This window comes from Pelodiscus sinensis, chromosome 1 (assembly GCF_052426305.1).
Source record: "Pelodiscus sinensis isolate ZL-2025 chromosome 1, ASM5242630v1, whole genome shotgun sequence".
Taxonomy (NCBI): domain Eukaryota; kingdom Metazoa; phylum Chordata; order Testudines; family Trionychidae; genus Pelodiscus; species Pelodiscus sinensis.
In genome coordinates, this window is record NC_143052.1 from 227304788 (window position 1) to 227325149 (window position 20362).

The 20362-nt window shown below is 42.0% G+C and overlaps 1 protein-coding gene across 2 annotated transcripts in view; it reads right to left on the minus strand.

Annotated features, from left to right (window-relative positions):
• Nucleotides 1–20362, minus strand: part of XG (Xg glycoprotein (Xg blood group)) — a 34551-nt gene that overhangs the window by 4913 nt on the left and 9276 nt on the right. The window contains exons 2-5 of one of the 2 annotated variants that reach the window (XM_075915715.2): nt 5438–5479; nt 5034–5084; nt 2276–2326; nt 143–202 (exon numbers count right to left, since the gene is read on the minus strand). In XM_075915715.2, the coding sequence (XP_075771830.2) occupies nt 143–202; nt 2276–2326; nt 5034–5084; nt 5438–5479 (204 nt within the window). Of the gene's footprint in view, nt 1–142; nt 203–2263; nt 2327–5033; nt 5085–5437; nt 5480–20362 lie in introns of both variants that reach the window. The other variant, XM_075915714.2, reaches the window with a different exon arrangement.

Here is a 20362-nt window from a genome sequence, read left to right on the forward strand (position 1 = left end):
TTAAACAAAATAAAGCAAACCAAAAGTTTCCTACAATAGTTAATAAATAAGTGCACAACCAGAGAATATCGTCCAGCAAATAAATAAAAATCTGACCTAAATACTTTTTAATTCTAAGATTTGTAAGAGAAAATATTCTTACCAGAATGGCTATATCTTCCTGGGTGAGCAGGTGGATTTGGTTGAGGTTTTGGGTGGTTGTCTATTGATAATAAATATTGTAAGAAGGAAGGGGAAAAATGAGATTCAATAATAATTAATAATAATTTGAAGGAGCTACAAACAGTAGGAGCAAAAATATAATTTAAAAAGGACCTGCGACAATTGTAAATATAGGAAGAGGGGAAAAATGAGATTCAATTTTGAAAAATATAGACTAACATCTGAGGAAACGGGTATCAAAGAAAAAAACCTGAAAAGGCTGAAAGGTGTGTAGATGAGAGAGGATGGTATATGGGGCCTGGTTTCTAAATATATGTGATTTGATAGTAAAAAAAAAAAAAAAAAAAGCCACTGCAATTTTTAGCCTGCAAACACAAAGGCATAGTGTAACAACAGGGAAGTAATAGTCCCTCTATATACCCCATTCAACAAGGTACTTAAGCATGTGTATTAATATACGTATGTGACTAGTCCACACTGAGTTGTGACTATTGTTCTCTTACATTTCAAGTTACAATATGCTTAACTACCTTGCTGAACTAAGGCCTGTGAGACCACAACTGGATTAACTGCACATGGCTCTAGACTCCTCACTTCTAGAAATATATAAACAAACTGAATACAGCTATTGCTATAATAGGAGGAATTAAGGCAGGGGTGGGGAACCTCCAGCCCATGGGCTGGACGCAGTTTGTTAGCATTAGCAGCTGGCCAGAGGTTCCCTGCCCATGAAGTAAGGGACTGATTTATGAGAAAAGGATAAGAGAAGTACTGTATAGTTTGGCTAAGTCAAAGGGTTTTTTTTGTGGAAGAGCAGATGAGCTCTTTCGGAAGCCCTGTCTTCCTCCTCCCACGAGGAAGAAGAGCTCTTCCGAAAGAGGGCCAAATTTCGGAAAAGCCTCTTCAAAAAAAAAATTGGAAAAGGCATGCAAATTGCTGAGTGCAATTTGCAGACCTTTTTCCAATAAAGCCCCGTAGTGTTGACATAGCCTAATGCTATACATGGGCATAACATTTAAAGATACAGGCTAATATTTTTAAAATATGCCTGTGATTTATAATCTGAAATCCTGTATTCAAAAGAAATTAGATGCTTAGGAGTCTAAACACCTGTATGTCTTTGGAAAATGGGATTTTAGGAACTTTTAAAAAATTTACCCCATCTCTAATTTCTAGGAATCTAAACATCTTAAACATGATGCTGAGGGGATTATTTTCAGAAATGTGAAAACACCATTAAAAACAGTCTAACACAGAGGTTCTCGTAAAAAAAATTGGTAGCTTTAAAATGTAGCCACCAACTCTTGCTGGTGGAAACTATGACAGTTTTTCCTAAAAAAAAGTAATTAACATTAGGAGAAACATACGTGCATATTTATTTATATTCAAATCATAGTACTTTATTTAAGGTTTTTTTTGGCATACTCAACAATAAAGTTGTCTCCACACTGTGCATAAATAAAATAGAGACACAAATGAGATCTTCAGATGTTGTCTTTTGTTTTTGTTGTTTCTTTTGCTTTTTTGGTTGCATTTTTAACAGCTTGCTAGCTAGTAAGTTTGCTTCTGTGAAAAGTGATATGCATATGTTTGTTAATACATCACTTTTCAAAGCAGCAGACTTTCTGTAACAGTGGTGATGAGTAAAGGGGAGAAAGAACTTAAAAGCTGTGATGTTCTGCTTAGTAACAAAAAGGTGAGACTTTCTGGGACAAATGTTTTAAACAGTCAATTTTAAACTAATTTTAATACAAAATAGTTAATAAATATATCGGAACGTTCTCATAATTGGTTTTCTTTACCAAGAATTTATGAGCTGTAAATAGAGGGTGCCATGCCAAATTATTTATAAAAACCAAAGAGGTTGAATCTGTGCTGAAAAGCAAGAATTCATTGTAAGGTGATGTCAAGAACATCATTCTTTTAATATATTATATTTTATATTATGAGAAATAAATTTAAAAAAATCAGAAATAAACATTGATCCTATCAACATCTAATAAACTATGTACATTATCATAGTACAATATACAACAAAAATGCAAATCAAAATTAACCAGTTGAAAGCTCATTTATTTTTAACAGTCAAAAATATTCTTACCACCATCATTACCATAGCTCCCTGGGTTGTATGGAGAACCTGGGTGAGGTTTCGGACGATCGTCTATTAGCAATACAAATGTTCAAAATTTTAATAACTTTTTCAAACATTTACCTTTGGGGCAAAACTTGTACACATTTGGGCAGATGTGTTTTTGCGCAAGAGGTTTTTGCACAAAAAGGAGCCATCTACATACTGCCTTTTTGCACAAAAACCAGGTCTTGTGCAAGAGCCATTCTTCCTCATTTTTTCAGGAAGGATTGCTTTTGCACAAGAGAGGGTTTTTGCGTAAAAACATCTTATGCAAAAACAGCTCCTAATTAATTATGCAAATTAAGCACTGCAATATGCTAATCCGCACTTCATTTGCATAGGCTTTTGCGCAAGGAGAAAGCAGTGTAGACGTAGCCTTGTTCTCAGCTCAGGAACATAGTTTTAGACTGAGCAAAAACTGTTCAGCTATTTTTAGTAGGAATATGGTGAGGGGTGGGGAGCTTTTACCAGAGTGCCCAAATATCTCATATACCTTTCTGGGGTCTAGTGAAAATCAGTTTTGTTTTGGAGAAGTTATAAAAAAAATTTTAAATGCTTCATGCATATACATTGTTTTTCGTTATACAATAAACTAACAATCTGCCAACATTCCATTGCCACTGCATATATGTGCCTGAGAGTGGAATGGAATTTTCCATTCAATAGACAATCTCTCAACTTCTAGTGCAGTTACACATGCATAAAAAAATTGAGTGGAATTTCATTTAGAGAGTGCAGGTCTGTGTGAAATATGTTTTTTGAGGGTGATTGTGGAATGAGGTGGAGCTCTCAAAAGATGTGACTCCTTCTGAATAATATGTAAAGGTATGAGGAGGGACTCATTAATCTTAAAATACCCTACCCTATTCACTGTAGTGTAATGAAGTGGGGAAAGTGCGAGAGTACAGTAAGAGTGGTGATATCCAGCCCATTACCACCAAGAAAACTCTATACACTGGCAGTTCTTATCTTCATTGAAAGTCTAGTTTATAGACTGGTTGGCCAGCAGGCTCCCTACCTAGCTCTGTGCAGCTCCTTGGAAGAGGTGACCTGTCCCTGCTGCTTTTAAGTGGAGGAAGAGTCATTGGGGCTCAGTGCACTGCCTCTGCCCACAGGTGCGACCTCCACAGCTCCCATTGGTCATGGTTCCCAGCCAATGGGAGCTGCAGAGCCACTACTTGTGTAGGATGGGGAAAGGACAGTGCACAGAGGCCCTGTGACCATTTCTCTGTCTAAGAGCAGCAGGGACATTTGCCACTGCCAGTGAGCTGCCCAAGGTGAGCGTTGCCCAGATCCAGCATCCCAAACCCCCACACTGCCCCAAAGCTCTGCCTCGAAGTCTCTCCCTCCCCCAAACTTCCTCCCAGAGCACATGTCCTTCTCCCTTCCTACTGCCCAGACTGGAATCTCATCCTGGACCCAAAATGCCTCATCAAGTACTAATCCTGCATCTTTCCTGCACTCTGAACCCCTCGACCCTAGTCTGGAGGTAGAGCCCACATCCTCAGCCCAGGTCCCATACCTCTTCCCACATCCCATCCCCCTGCCTCAGCCCAGAGCCCCCTCCCACACTCTAAACTTTTAGTTAACTAGAATATTTGACTAACCAGCACCTCCCATTTCCCTAACATGCCAGATAACAACCCTTTTACTGTGTATCTATCTAGATTTTTATGAGGTAGCCTGTCACTGAGATAATTGAGGCAGGGGTCCTGCTCCGTGCACTATATTATTTGTTCAGTGTACATTGTGAGAGACAGAAGTAAGAAAGGAATTTTGGCTTCATGCAATGTAGGGGCTGGGCCACTGTGCAATGTATAAAACATGAAGCCACATGCTGAATAGTGATGATACAAATATTTAACTGCTGCCATATGCATAAAACAATGTCCAACTTGTGCACTGAATCAGGCAGAATTCCTGTACAGAAAAATAAACCCTGTGATTATGTAGCGAAAACCTATTCCATATTGCATAGTCACAAGGGAGCTAAATTAAGACTGCATGGCAACCTTATCCATGACATTTCCTAATTCCTGAAAGCTTCATTATAGAACTCTAATTTTCTCTTAGTGTACCATGTGGAATATCATGATCAAATAAAAAAGCATTTTTAAATGGAGAGAATGAGGGGGGGAAAGAGTTTCCCTTTTAAAAATTAGTTTGTCACCTCCAATTTCCTCCAGAGTTTATGATTTTAAAACTTGCCAGTCTTCCTTTATCCTCCACAGCTCATTTCTCTTCTTCTGCAAAGCCTGTTATAGCATTACCAAAAGCCACACTGACAACTGAATGCCAGAAGAGAGGGCCTTTCAAATTTTAAAAAGACTCACATGTGTAAGACTTTAGTCTCCAATGCAGATAAAAAAATTGAAGTAATTTTTGTGGACTTGTCTTTTCCCGGACACAAATGTTTAGTAAAACAAAAGCTACAGTTGCTTATTTGTATGTTCCTTGGGAATTTCAGGGCAGGTAAGAGATTACCAAGAATTATCAGCCAATAAAATTGCATTGTTGTCCAATCACTGTAAAAAGCCATATTGAAGCTCTTATTATGGATAAATTTTGAAGAGAGTTCCTTCAATACTTTATTTTTAGCCTGTACTTGATACTTAGAACATTATTGCACAACCCTGATTCAGAACTGCCCTTGGCACACATCACCCTGAATCTTATAGAAACTACAGACCAGAGATCTTTGTCATGACCCTTTAGCCAATTTAAATTTCTTACTCACCAATCACTGGCCTTTTGGTAACTGGTGCTGGCTTCTTAGTAATTGTTTCCTCTATGAGACACAGTGAAACAAGAAAATCAATACACACTGAAACATTTTCAGTTAATCAAAGGGAGATATCTGTATATTTTGATAAATATTCTATATAAAGGAAAATTAAGCGTCACTGAGGCCACAAAGTTAGTGTTATGACCAAGATTTTTTTAAATAAAATCTGAATTCAAGCAATTTTTTAAAAAATAGCCTGATTATCAAAGTGCTTAAATAAATGAGTTTTAACACAAACCATGTTGTGGTCCAGATCTCACAAAATGGAAAAATGTATTTCAGATGTAGCAATAATTTTAAACATAATAGGGCAAACAAAATTTTTTATTGTTTGAGCTTTTTGTAGTATTACTTACCTGGATGATCAAGAGCATCAGCTAAATCAAAATCATCTTGACCTACCAAAAGAAATCATGCATTAATGTCAGTTTGTAGGTACATTAGGGTTATGTCTGTTTCGGTTATTGTTGTATTAATTTGTGTGTGTGTGTGATTCCCAGCCAGATTTCTGCTGACAAGGCATAGGAGATACCATCACTGGAGATATTTAAGAGTGGGCTAGATAGGCATCTATTAGGGATGATCTAGATGGTGCGTGCCACTGCCGTGAGATCAGGGGGAACTGGACTTGATGATCTCTTGAGGTCATAGAATCCTAGCGTTGGAAGAAACCTCAGGAGGTCATCGAGCCCAACTTTCTGCCCAAAGCAGGACCAACCCCAATTAAATCATTACAACCAGGGCTGTATCAAGCCGGGACTTAAAAACCACTAGGGATGGAGATACCACCCCCTCCCTAGGGAACCCATTCCAGTGCTTCACCACTCTCCTAATATCCAATCTAGACCTCTCCCACTGCAACTTGAGACTACTGCTCCTCGTTCTGCCATCTGTCACCACTGAAAACAGCCTCTTTCCATCCTTTTTAGAAGCCCCTTTCAGATAGTTAAAGGCTGCTATCAAATCCCCCCTCACTCTTCTCTTTTGCAGACTAAATAAACCTAAATCCCTCAGCCTCCTCTCATAAGTCATGTGCTCCAGCCTCCTAATCATTTTTGTTGCCCTCTGCTGGACTTTCTCCAATGCGTCCACATCCTTTCTGAAACGGGGGCCCAGAACTAGATGCAATACTCCAGGTGTGGCTTAATCAGTGCCAAATAAAGGGGAATAATCACTTCTCTAGATCTACAGGCAATGCTTGTCCTAATGTACCCTAATATGCCATTAGCCTTTTAGGTCTCTTCCATTTCTAGTATTCTGTGATTCAGGCACCTGGTGGTGAAAAGTCCAATAGAGAGGTACATGCCAGAAGAAACTGTTCATGATCTGCAATCTGCTGGGGATGGGGTTGGGTCATGATCACACAAACTAACACGTTTTGTTCAAAACTTGAATAGAACAGGAAGGATTTGGCCCATAATAACATCCTGGATTCAAGCAATATGTAAAAATGCCTTTGAAGAGAATGCTTTGCTTATTATGGAAAGCAAGTACACAAGCTAGAAAGCCCACAGTGTGTCCAAATAAACAGAAACAAGATTTTCAACAAAACCTTCAAAACCTTCAGAGTGGCATTCTATATCCACATCCTAGGTCAGCTAGAGATTGGTGAGTCTGCTTACAGCCTTGGCTATATGAAATGTATCTTTTAGTTCAGGCAGTGGCAGCTGCTACATCAAGCTCCATCCGTTCCAGATATCTTTCCCCCCCAGCCAGAACCCCAGTGTGGATAAGCATCCCCAGAGGCATGTTATACTACAACCAGGAGAAGTGATTTTAATAAATTCATTACTCTTTAAACAGCTCAGCTTTAGAGACCTGGTTTAAAGTTTTACAGATTGAAATCACTTGTAAATTACATCTGCACATTTTAACTTCTTCCTCTGACATGTGGTAGCATTTACAGCTGTCAAAGCATGTTTGTTGCCTATACCCATATGGTCTCCACTGCACTCTGAAATGTCTAAAGGAAAAACAACATCTTCCTGCTCTGTTTGAGGTGTTAGATATGTCATTAATTGTTACAAGAGAAAAAATGCGCCCATGACATGAAAACTTGACCAGAAAATAAAGCTGAGACAGATTTAAAATATTTATCCTAAAAGCGTGTAACTGAGTCTACTACAGGAACTGTTTCTGATTTGGTATTTCTTTTTTTGTTGTTGTGGTTGGCATTTTTTTGCTTTAACTGTAAAGGTTTTGTAGACCACCTCTTTAGGAAATAATCAAACATTGTCTGTTTGGGATATCCCAGGGCCGCCTTTATGACTTTCATGGGCCCTAAGCACTTTTGCCTTTGTGGGCCCCTCCCACCATAATAATATCAATATTAAAAATTATTTTTGATATAACTTTAAATACTTCAACATTTTTTTTCTGTTTTAGGCAAAATTTAATAGATTTTCATGGGCTCTAAATGTTTCATTTTTTTCTGATGTGAGAAAAAAATTAAAACATTTTTTTCAACCCTAAAAGTTCATTTTTTTCTTCTGATTTTAAAAGAAATTAAAACATTTTCGTGGGCCCATAAAAGTATTGAGGGCCCTAGGCACTGTGCCTAATGGATAAGTCGGCCCTGGGCTATCCAGATACTCTGGAGTGGAAGAAGACAAACACCAGAACAGCTGGCACAAGCTGAAAAACAAAGATTTTCTGGGATCATGACTTTTATTCCCATGTCTGCCACTGACTTTCTGTCATTAGAGGCAAGTCATTAGATGTGAGATAATAATACTAGGATGTTATATAGCATTTTTCATCAGTAGGTCTTCAAATGCTATACAAAGGGGGTCAGTATCAAGGTTCCCTCTCAGCTACATGGCCTGCAGCTGCACAATTACCTAATAAGCCCCACTCAGAAGCTCAGGGACGCTGCCCATGGAGCTAAAACCTGCCTATACTCTGTAACACAGCCCCAGCTTCCTGCCTTGAGCCCATTCCCACACTCGAAAGCCCTTGGCCTCATCATGGAGCTCCATCCTGCACCCTAAATACCTCATCCCCAGCCCCACCCCAGAGTCCACATGCTCAGCCAGAGTCCTCATGCCCCCAACCCTAAGCCCCTTCCTACACTCTGAACCCCTTGCCCCCAACCCCACCACAGATTGCCCATGTGCAGAATGAAATTTGTTATGTGCACCAGTGTTTCCTCTAAGATTTTCCATCCTTGGGCGGATTGAATTTTCTTTTGGGCTGGTTGAAATTTCTTATGCGCAACACCGATGTTGAGGTAATGTGTGGATGTGCACCCACCAGTACAAACTACAACCGTAGATCTAAATATGTTTTAAATAGTCCATCGGTGTGGAAGAAAATATATTAAAACAAGGGATAATTAACAAGGAGCAATGCTCATGATTATTTAATATGAAATCAACTAAAAAGAAAATTAACACTTCTCTTGGCTGAAGAAGTGGGTTTGCCCACAAACGCTCATTATACTGTTTATGTACATTAGTTAGCCTAGGGTGCTTCAAGACCATTGTTGGTTTTTAAGTTCTTTTAGTAACAGATTAACACGGCTACTCCTCTGAGACCTTGGAGTACATGTATCATCATCCTTTCTAACAGACAGATACATGTTTCCAAGATCTTGAAAATAAGGTTTCATCCTACAAGACAGCTAGCATCACACCTAGTATTTGCTATTTCTGACTCATAAGAGCCAGAACTCTACCAGATAGCAAAGATCTGGCCTTAATGCAATACAGTTTATCATATATTAATTCGTTACACAGGATTTAAAAAAAAACATTAAGATCAGATATCTGCAACACTCAAAAAAATCTGTTAAAATAATCTTTTTCTTTCTTACCTCAAGCCATTAAGGGGTGGGCAATAATTTTTGACGGGGGTCCACGCCATAGAATTTCATAAGTGGTCGAAGGCTACACTCTTCCATGATATTAAAGGAGGAGGTGCGGGGGTCTGGCATTAAGGTTGGGTGCAAAAGGGAGCTTGGGGTAAGGGATTGGGTTGTGGGATCTGGGAGGGAGTTTGGGTGAAGTGGGGGATCGTGACCTGGGGCAATGGATTTGCGAGAGAAGGGGGTACAGGGCTTGGAGAGGGTTGTCACCAGGGTTAGGAGTACAGGAGGGGGTGCAGGGATTTGGCTGTGACCAGGGATAGTAGATTGGGGTACAAGGTCTGAGAGGGGGCTGTGTCCTGAGGAAGGGTGTAGGGGAGGGGATGCAATGTCTGGAAAGGTGTATGGGGGCTGGAGCAGGGATGCAAAGGTTTGGGTTACATGGGGTAGGAGGACAGAAGTGGAACAGAGGGTTGGGGGAGGGAAGGAGGAGCTGGGGGCCAGAGATAGGCTCTTGCTGGGAGACCTTACCTGACTCCTAGCCAGAAACCCAGAAGGTTCCTTAGCCAGGGTCCCTGCCTTCTAGCCCCTGTACATGTTCAGGGGAGCTGCAGAAGCCATGTTTATTGCTCTAAACTGAATGCAGTGAGCCTGGGGGATGAAGGAGGAAGGGCACTTCATGTGCTCCCTGTCCTGCAGCTGCTATTGGTCGAAACCAGCTAATGCAGGGGTGGACAAAAGGGCCTCTGTGGGCTGGATTCGGCCCGCTAAGTGGGTGGATCTGGCCCATGGAGGCTTTGATGCTCCCCTGTCCCCAGGCCTTAATTGGCCTGAGGGCAGGGGAATGTGTCAAGCCTCCTCCCACCCTGACAGGAGCAGCACCGCGTGCTGCTTGCAGGATGGTGGCTAGAGCAAAGGAAGCTTCACGGCTTCCCCGCCCCCAGGCCAATTAGAGTCTGAATGCGGGGGAGCTGCATGAAGCTTCCTTTGCCCTGCCCTGGCCCTACGGGGAGGGCGCTTCCCGCACTCCCCTGCTCCCAGGCCCTGATTGGGCTGAGGGTGGGGGGCCTGCCAAGCCTCTTCCAGGGCATGGATGCCTAATGGGAAGGGAACAAAGGGGCACCCCCACCCCCAACCACTCATGGTTTGGGGGTGGGGTAGCCCCGCCCCTTCCTGTTTATGCCCTGCCCCTTCTGGGGTGGACTGGGGCTACTTCAAAAATGTTTGGTTCCCAAGAAAAAATTATTGCCCACCCCTGAGCTAATGGGCGCTACTGGGGCTGGGGGCAGCATGAGAAGCCTGACTCCCCACCCTCCAGGCTCTCAGCATTCAGAAATACACATGTGGCTCTGCACCTGGCTTTCCTGAGTGCTGAGTGGGTGCGGGGCAGGCAGGGAGCTGGCTGAGGCGCTGCTTGCAGACCATCTTTTGCCCAGCCCTGGAGACTGGAGAGAGCTTCTCCATTTATAGCAGATAGCAGCAGCAGCTGCTTCTGTACCTCTGAGAGAGCGAGTGCCCCATTTCCCCACCTTTCCCAGCCGATCAGCTGAGCTTCCTGCCTGAGCTAGGACCTCTGAATCTCTACATGGTGCTGACAAAAGGACTGTGTATCTGCGAGGGCACAAAGCTTACAGGGAACCTTAATGAGCACCAATATGGAGATGATGTGTCACACATCTTCTCCATATTGGTGCACATTGCAAAATTCATTCCACACATGGATATAAAAAATGAGAAGAACACTGGTCAATATCATTTTCCCCATTTTATGGATGGAGAAACTGAGGCACGGGGAGGGAAATAACTTGTCCAAGGTCACTCTGCAAACCAATGGCAGAGCCAGGAATAGGCAACATTGCCTCCCATAATAAGATAGTGGTACTAATGTCATTCACAAAGCTCTTAGAAGGCTTAATTAATGCTTGTAACACACAGTAATCCTCAAATGAGAGGGATCACAGCACACACTTTTCAACACTTTTCAACAATGCATATTTCGAGGACTTAATTACATAGCCCTACATGCTGACAGAAATAGTAATATATGGTTGGAATGCCAAAGAATGAGCTATAAAACATGACTACCCTTAGCTAACAGCGTGTTGTTTCTGAAAACTTATACTATGAAGGGGAAAGTAGGTCACAAAACCGGACCATCCAGGGAACATAACTTGAGTAATAGTTTCTTTCATTTAACTGGCTGAATATTTTGGAACATTACACACCATTCAGCTATTGCTTCCCCTGCCTTAGGGACTGACTTACCTTCACTAGAAATCAATGGGTTCTGAGATTTCTAGTCATAAGCAATAAGACCTAAGGGTTTTCAGTGATAGACTGCCAATACTATAACAAATGGCTTACACAAAAGTATTCCCCTTTGTAATTACCATGACGGTTTATGATGTCAAGGAGGAGATATGAAAGCAAGGGGACTCTATTTGTTTTAATAAAAGCAGAAGGTACCACATGCACATAGTATAAGCTGGTGGCATTCTTCTCTTTTTGCTCCTACCACAATATATAGAAACTGGATCTGGTCCAAACAGCCCTTCCTGGAGTTTTTCTCAATTTCAAACCTTAACAGCAGTAGCAGCAAAACATAAACCTAAAACAAATTATCCTTAGGGATTTTATCTAGATAAACCTTCTGTTTTGATCCCTAGTTTTTATTGTCTCTGAGAGATGCTCAAAGGTTTCAATCCACAAAGGTATTTAGGTGCCTAAATCTTAGGTTTAAGTGCCTAAACCCCAATTTTAGGCTCTGATGCAGTCTACAGAACTCCTGCGAAACTGTGTAAGTGTTTAAATTCACTCAGGCTATACACTGAGGGATTTTTTTTAAAAAAGATACACAAATTGTGAACCGTAGTTTGTGTATCTTTTTCTGATTCTTTTTTTGGAAGAGGCTCATCTACACTGGGCCAAATGTCAGAAAAAAAACCTTTCAGAACATCCCTTCTTCCTTGTAAAATGAAGTTTACAGGGATGCCGAAAAAACGCGTCTGCTTTTCTGATTTTTTTTTCGGAAAAGAAGACACGTTCCTTGGATGCAGAAGAGGGTTTTTTTGGGATACCAAAGGTATCCTGAAAAAATTCTGCAGTCTAGACATAGCCTCAGTGCCCAAGTTTTCAGGACAACATTTTCTTAAGTGCCTCTGTTTCTGCCTCTGAGCATGTGCATTGCAACCACACTCCAGGCATCCGGAGGCCTATCTCCTGCCTAAATCCCATAACTGACCCATAGATGGGGATATCACTGTATTGGGCACCATTCAAAATCTGGCCAGAGGGGGAAGGTGTAAACATTTATCCAAGTGGTTGGAGCATGTAGTGGGACATGGGGGACTCCGACTCAATTCTCCCCTTGGCCAGAGGGGTCTCCTACCTCTCCTAACCACTGAACTATGGGATACTCTCATGCACAGCTATTTCAATCACTGTCCAAGCTAAACTGAACACTGCAATGTTATGACTTTGAAATATACTTCTATATTACATTGAAGTTTATTTCCAATTTGAGGTAAAAGGTGGAGAATCTTAAACCACATTTTAAAATCACTATTATAGACTAAAGAAGACAGGATCACACAGTTGCTTCCAGTTGCACTAGAAACCTTAGCCAAAAAAAAAAAAAAAAAAAAAGACCACCACATTGGAGAGATGCAGCAAGCTGAAACAGAAGCTGAGATCACCTAGTAGTATTTGTCTAAATCTAGACTGTTATACTTACATATCATGTGGTAGGGTAAGATACATGAGGTAGAAAATGATGAAAGATGGAGACATCAGGGAAGAAAAGGGATGGTAGAAATAGCCAGAAGAAGGGGAAAAGACCAAAAATCATCTACGGAAGGTGTGCAAACTGAACCTTTGATCACAACTCAAATATTGAAGAGGAACCTCAAGTAATAAAGAAAGAGGACAGAATTTTCTGATCAGAGATTTTACAGGGAGGAAGGAATCTAGGCTGAAACATTTATGATCCAGAAAGACATAAAATGGACAAATGGATGTGCAGCCATCTAGGCGTGAGGATGAATGATATTTAAATATCTAAGAACTTCATTTATAAGGTTACATAATACTTAAATCTGTAAGCAGTCTAAGTTGTATCTGAAAACCTTGAAACATGGTGGGTCTAAAAACAGAAGCCTATTAAAGGCCACATTGAAAATTTGGCTTCCTGTGCTACGGAATCACAACAGGGATCTCAAGCGATTAATGAAGACTGGAACACATGTGGTGGTCTGAGTGAAAGTAGACTGGGAAAAAATACTTTCCTCGTTATAAACACAGCATTATGTCCTTGTATTAACAGCTTTACAGCTCAAACAGCTGGTTTGTAAAAAGCTGAATCTGGAAAGTCAGGGAGGGGAAGTAGACACTTTATTCTGGTGTGGGAGGGGTGATTTTAATGTGACCGTGTTATAAGTGTTTTAAAGTCTCACGTGACTAGAAGAGTTTCCTGTACAGGAAAAATCACAGCCAAACTATTTAAATCTAGGTTATGGCTGTTTTGTGCTAGCAGAGGAAGCATGGGGCACTGAGCCTTGGTTCTGACTCAGGTTTGAGTCCAAGCCCCTGTTCTATCTGATTAGTCTGACTGGGGTCAGCATGCAGTAAGTTCCTTGGACGCTGCTAGTGGTGTGTGTGACACTTTCTGAGGGTATTCAGGGTTGGGAGTTACCTTACTACCTACATGCCCATAGCATGAGGAAGCCTAGGGGCTGTGTCTAGACTGGCCAGTTTTTCCGGAAAATCAGCCGCTTTTCCGGAAAAACTTGCCAGCTGTCTACACTGGCCACTTGAATTTCCGCAAAAGCACTGACTTCCTACTGTCTGAAATCAGTGCTTCTTGCGGAAATACTATGCTGCTCCCGTTCAGGCAAAAGTCCTTTTGCGTAAAAGGGCCAGTGTAGACAGCTCAGATTTGTTTTGCGCAAAAAAGCCCCGATGGCAAAAATGGCCCTAAAGTGCTTTTGCAGAAAAGCGTCCGTGCCAATCTAGACACTCTTTTCTGCAAATGCTTTTAACGGAAAACTTTTCCGTGAAAAGTATTTGCGGAAAATCATGCCAGTCTAGACGTAGCCAGGCTGTGCCTGTTGTGGGCCAGTTCCCCAACTCCACCAGCCTCTGGCAACAGAAACTTGGCCCCGCTGTCTCTGCACAGGATACCAATAGGTATGCTTCAAGCCCCAAGAACTCTGAGCATCCCCCTGGGGGGCTTGCCTCAGATTCACTGGGGACTTACAGACTTCACCGAAACACTACTCTAGGTTTAGCTCTCCATTCAATGCACAACACTTAGGCTATGTCTGGACTACAGAGGTTTTTTTTTTTAAAGTAGCCTTTTTTCGAAAAAACTTCACCTGCGTCTAGATTGCCACCATATTCTTTCAAAATTAAATTGAAAGAACACAGTGTTTTTTTCAACAGCAGTAAGCCTCATTTTATGAGGAAGAACACCTGAAACTCTTATGTACTTCTGTGCCCTCTGCCAATTGACTCCAAGAGGTCCCTGAGTCACAAGGTGGGTCAGAGCAAGAGTCCTACTATAAGTCATCCAAGCCCTGTCATTTTGTAGCATAGACAAAGGTCCAGATGAAGACTGGAGTCAGAAGGTCTGCATGGTGCCATATGGATGTATTAGCATGTCTGTGAGATCTGTGCCCAGCAATTGTGCATCAGGATACACAATGCAGGGTGGGCACTCAAACACGGGTTTGCAAACACTGAGGCTATGTCTAGACTGCAGGCTTTTTTTGGAAGACGCTTTTCCAGAAGAGATCTTCTGAAAAAAATCTTCTTCCAAAAGAGAGTGTCCACACAGCAGAAGTGCATTGAAAAAACGATCTGCTTTTTCAAAAGATACTGATTGGACACTGATTGGACACTATCTTGCATTTAAGTTGTGATTATTATGGATGGAGTGGCCACCAGGGCATCTGTGCTTTTTCTTGGAGGCCTCTTCTTTCGGAAAAAAACCCCTCTTCCCCATCCACACGCGCCTTTTTCTGAAAAAGTTATTTTGGAAAAGGCTTCTTCCTCATAGAAAGAGATTTACTGCTGTCAGTAAAAACCTTTAGTTCTTTCACCTTTCTGTTGAAAGAATGCAATTGCAGTGTGGATTTAAGAGTATTTTTTTCCAGAAATACTCTGCATTGTAGACATACCTTGAGTCCACAATCTCAGATGCTGCAGACCTAGGTTGAGCAATGTAGACATATCCGGAGAGCAGTCAGTCTGAGGATGCCAGAGAACCAGGCCTTACAATGTAATTATCCTATTTCTCTGTACTACTCTAGAATGTTTTTGGCGGAGTGTCTGTATTTTAAACAGAGGAAATTGATTGTTAGTGACTTACTGTGAATGGAGGAGACAGCTCATGACTTCATTACTTATCTTTTTCATCTAAGCTGCGTTCTTTGTGACAGGGAAGAACTCTGGAACTCTGACAGGATGTTTATCATCTGATTCCTGACAGCATTCATAGGCCTTGTCTGCAGCTTATATCAGGTTCTTTTGCCACTTCCCTGAACAAAATGAGCTATATAGAAAAAAGGATTTTTTTCACCCTAGTATAGCTATATTTACACTGAGGATTTTTCACCACTAATTTGGTCAGGTGTGCATTTTTTTCCACACTCCTAATTGATATAACTTTGCTGGAAAAACCCTAAAATATAGATTGGGCCAAATTCACTAGTTCTAGTCTACCCCTGTAGCTTTACCAAATAAAATACATCCTGTCGGGTAGCCTTCTAGGCAGGCACTCATCAATAAAATAGGATTTACTTATATAAAACAAATTAACAATAAATTGGTAGTCGGAGTTCAAGTTTCATAAAAATTACATTTTGTGTTTGCAGATATTAACCTTCTACATAGGCAATTGGAGAATTAGGGGTAAATTCTATTTTCAGTTATATCCAGACAGCTCAAATAAGCCATTGGCTTCAGTTATGTCCTAGAAACTGCTGTGAATTTTCTTACCAAGCTTCCATACATACTCTTGGGCTGTGTCTACACTGGGCCACTTATTCCGGAAAAGCAGCCGCTTTTCTGGAATAAGCTGCGAGCTGTCTACCCTGGCCCCTTGAATTTCCGGAAAAGCACTGACGATCTACTGTAAGAAATCAGCTGCTTTTCCGGAAAAACTATGCTTCTCCCGCTCGGGCAAAAGTCCTTTTTCCGGAAAACTGTTCCGGAAAAGGGCCAGTGTAGACAGCACAGTAGTCTTTTCCGCAAAAAAGCCCTGATAGCGAAAATGACGATCGGGGCTTTTTTCCAGAAAAGCACGTCTACACTGGCCACGGACGCTTTTCTGGAAAAAGGGCTTTTCCAGAAAAGCATCCTGCCAATGTAGACGCTCTTTTTCCGGAAATACTTATAACGGAAAACTGTTCCGTTTTAAGCATTTCCGGAAATTCATGCCAGTGTAGACGTAGCCATCTTGTGCTAGTCTCTAGTGATTTTTTTCTTTGGATTTTGACATTACACTTATTTAACTTTATCATAACAGTGGTCCTTGTTCAGACTGAACTGTTCCAAAGACTCAGACTGATTCAAACAAACAGAACCACTGAATAATAAAGGAGTTGGCAACCTTTAGCATGTGGCCCATAAGGGTAATCTGCTGGTGGGCTGCAAGATATTTTGCTGATGTTGACCATCTGCAGGCACGGCCCCATCCGTTCCCAATTAATGGGAGCTGCGAGGAGCGGTGGCCCACCCACAGACAGTGAAAGTAAACAAAATGTCTTGCAGTCCACCAGTAGATTATCCTAATGGGCTGTGTGCCAAAGATTGCCAATCTCTGAACTAATAGATATGAATAGTCCTGTAATGAAAATGAATTAGACCAAAATATTTAAATGTCACCTACTTTAGATATGCAAATCCACCAGCGTATATTCACCAGTTATGGTTGTTCATGCACAAAGAACTTGGAGTGCAAGCACACTGGGGATTTGCGTACCTAAATTAGGTGATGCGTGCAAAATGCTTGCAAACTTTCGCTCATATCCATTATTCAGCATTGTATAGAGACCAGTATTTTTACCATATGTTTAATTTAGTTGCCCAGTTTAGTTTATCTAAAAGATCCACCAACTTTAATTGTACAGTTGGTTGCTTGGATAAAGATCAGGGTCATCATGAATTCATACAAATTTTAGGACTGTAGGGAACCTTGAAAAGTCATCATATTGATCCCTCCACACTCAGGCAGGACTAAGTAAACCTGGACCATCCAGACAGGTATCTGTGCATCCTGTTCTTTAAAACTTCCAGTAATGGGAATATCACAAACTTGTTGGCAGCTGGAAAGTTCTTCCTAATATCTAACCTAAATCTTCCTTGCTGCAGATTGAACCTATTATGTCTTGTCCTAAGTCCCTGTGGATCCTGTATGAGATGGATATGGAGAACAATTGATTACAGTCCTTTTGGTAACAGCCCTCAATATATTTGAAGACCATTATCTGGTTGTTCTCCTCCCTCCCCACATCTTTTTTGAAGACAAATATAGACAGGTTTTTAATCTTTCTAAACTTTTTGTCGTTTTTAAACCTTTCCTCTGGTTACTCCTCAATTTGTCCACATCTTTCTAAAGTGGGACACCTTGGGTACGTCTAAACTCCATGGCTCCGTTGACGGTGCCATGTAGATTAGTTTACTGGAAAAAGGAAAATGAAGCTGTGATTTAAATAATCGCTGCTTCATTTAAATCAAAATGGCCACCGCGCTGTGCCAATCAGCTGATTGTCGGCATAGTGCGGCAGTCTAGACAGGGATCTGCCGACCCCAGAACCCTTCATCGGCAGATCCTGTAAGCGTTTCAGCTGATCGGCACAGCGCGGAGGCCATTTTGATTTAAATGAAGCGGCGATTATTTAAATCACCGCTTCATTTCCCTTTGCCGTCCTACCTAATCTACATGACTCCGTCGACCGAGCCATGTAGTCTAGACACACCCCTTGGGTTAGACATAGTACTCCTGGTATGGCCTGACTAGGGCCAAATAGAACAGGACAATTACCAACAATATCTTACGTATAGTTGTAACACTCCTGTTAACACACTCCAGCATGGTGTTAGCCTTTTCCACAACTGCATTACATTGTTGACTCATATTCAATTTGCGATCCACTAGAATATGTGGATAGGGAAGAGGGAGTTCTTTCAAAAGAAGAGGAAAAAGCACAGGTGCCCTGGTGGCCATTCCATCCATAGTAATCACAGCTTAAATGCGAGATAGCATCCATTCTGTGTGGATGCTCTCTTTCAAAAAAGCAGATCTCTTTTTTTATGTGCTTTGGCAGTGTGGACGCTGTCTTTCGGAAGAAGTTTTTTCAGAAGATCTCTTCTGGAAAAGCTTCTTCAGAAAGAAGCCTGCAGTCTAGACATAGCCTAAGGGAAGTGCTTGCAATGTGTTTTTATTGCATTTTATCCCATTGAATTGAGACCAGTTCTCTAATTTGTCAAGGTCTTTTTTGATTTCTAATCTGGTTCTCCAAAATATTTCAACCCCCACATCTTGGTGCCATCTGTTTTATAAGCATACTTTCCATTCCATTATCCACATCGTTAATGAAAATATTTAATAGTACTGAACTCAAAACTGGGAGTGGCAGGTTTGTAGAAATTTTGGGGGTGCCCAGAATGGATCCAACTCCCTTTCCCCCACCTGCCTAAGGTTCTAGGATAGAATTTAGATGTGTGTGGGGAAGGGTCAGGCTCTGGGAGGGATTTTGGGTCCAGAAGGAGGTCTTGGATATAGGCTTTAGGTCAGAGTTTAGGTGCTTTGTGCAGGCTCTGAGTTGGGGAAGGAGATTGGGGTGCAGAAGGGCATACAGAGTGCAAGCACTGAGAAGAAGTTTGGGTACAGAGAGATGATGGGTTGGCGTCTGGGAGGGGGTTTGGGTGCAGGGGGGAGGTTGGGATTCAGGCTCTTGGACAGAGTTTGGGTGCCAGTGAAGATCTGGAGTTCAGGCTCTGAGATAGTCAGAGTGCTGGATGCAGACTCTGGGCTGGGGCAGAGGGATGGAGGTGTGGGAGGGACTGAGGGATGCAGGCTCTGGGAGTAGGTTTGGGAGTGAGAGGGGTGGATAGAGGGTGCAGTGCTTACTTGGAGCACCCCCTATAGCAGGGCTCCTAGAGGGTGTGGGCCAGGTGGACCACCCTTCAACTCTCATTGGCCGCAAGGGCATTCAGGGTGGGGACAGTTCACAGAGACATACATCCTGCCCAGGAGTTACAGGGAAGTGCTTGCACATGTGTATGGAGAAGATGCTGTGTTTCTGGTGGTGGTGGCGAGGACCCCAGGGCCCTTTTAAATTGCCCAGAGTGACAGGAGGGGCTGGAGGATGTAGAACAGACATGCATGGGGATGGCAGGCAGGGCTGGGATAGAGACTTAGCCCCAAACTTTCCTGGAGCTGGGCCCCCCAGGCCAGGAATATCTTGGAGACCAGGCTCTATGGGTCCATATAACTCACTGCCCCTACCCAGAACTTACCTCCCCATGAGAAAACACAGGATACCCACCTTCCTAGTTCGGCAATGAACCACTGATAACTACTCTCTGAGTATGGTCTGTTAGCCAGTTTTGCAACCACTTCATAGTAATTGCATTTTGACCACATTTCCCTAGTTTGCTTATGAGATTATCATGTGGGACTGTGTCAAAAGCCATATAAAATCAAGAAATATCATGTCTACTTCTTCTGTTCTCTAGGCCAGTAGCCTTGTAAATGAAGGAAATTATTTTGGCTTTGCATGATTTGTTTTTGACAAATCCATGTAGGCTATTCCTTATAATAACCCTATTATTCTCTAGGTGCTTATCGATTGTTCAATAATTTGTTCCAGTATTTTTTCAGCTATCTATATCAGGTGACTATAACTCATTAGGTCAAAATAATTCCCCTTTTGAAGGAGAGGCACTATGTTTGTTTTTCTCCAGTACTCTGAGGCCTTACCTGTCATCTAGGGATATGAATGTGTAACTGATTAACCAGGTGATTCTTATCAATAACCTGTTAACCAACACCCAGGAGCAGGACCCAGCCTGTGGCCCAACACCCAGGAGCAGGACCCAGCCTGTGGCCCAACACCCAGGAGCAGGACCCAGCCTGTGGCCCCACTGGACCCACCACACTACGGGCTGAGGCCAGCAGCCAGCAGGCCCACTGGGTCAGGAGCTGGTAGCCTCTGGGATCCTGCTTAATCAGTTAACTGATTAAACATAAAGTTTAACTAGTTAATTGATTAAATGGGAGTTTACATATCATTTATGAGTTCTCAAAGATAATTGCTAACAGCTCTCAGATTGTTTTAGTAAGTTTCTTTCATGCCAAAGGATGAATTTCATCAGGCCCTGCTGACTTGAGTACGTCTAAATTATCAAAATATTCTTTAACCTGTTCTTTCCCTATTTTGATGTGTGTTCCTTGCTTCTTGTTGTTAATATT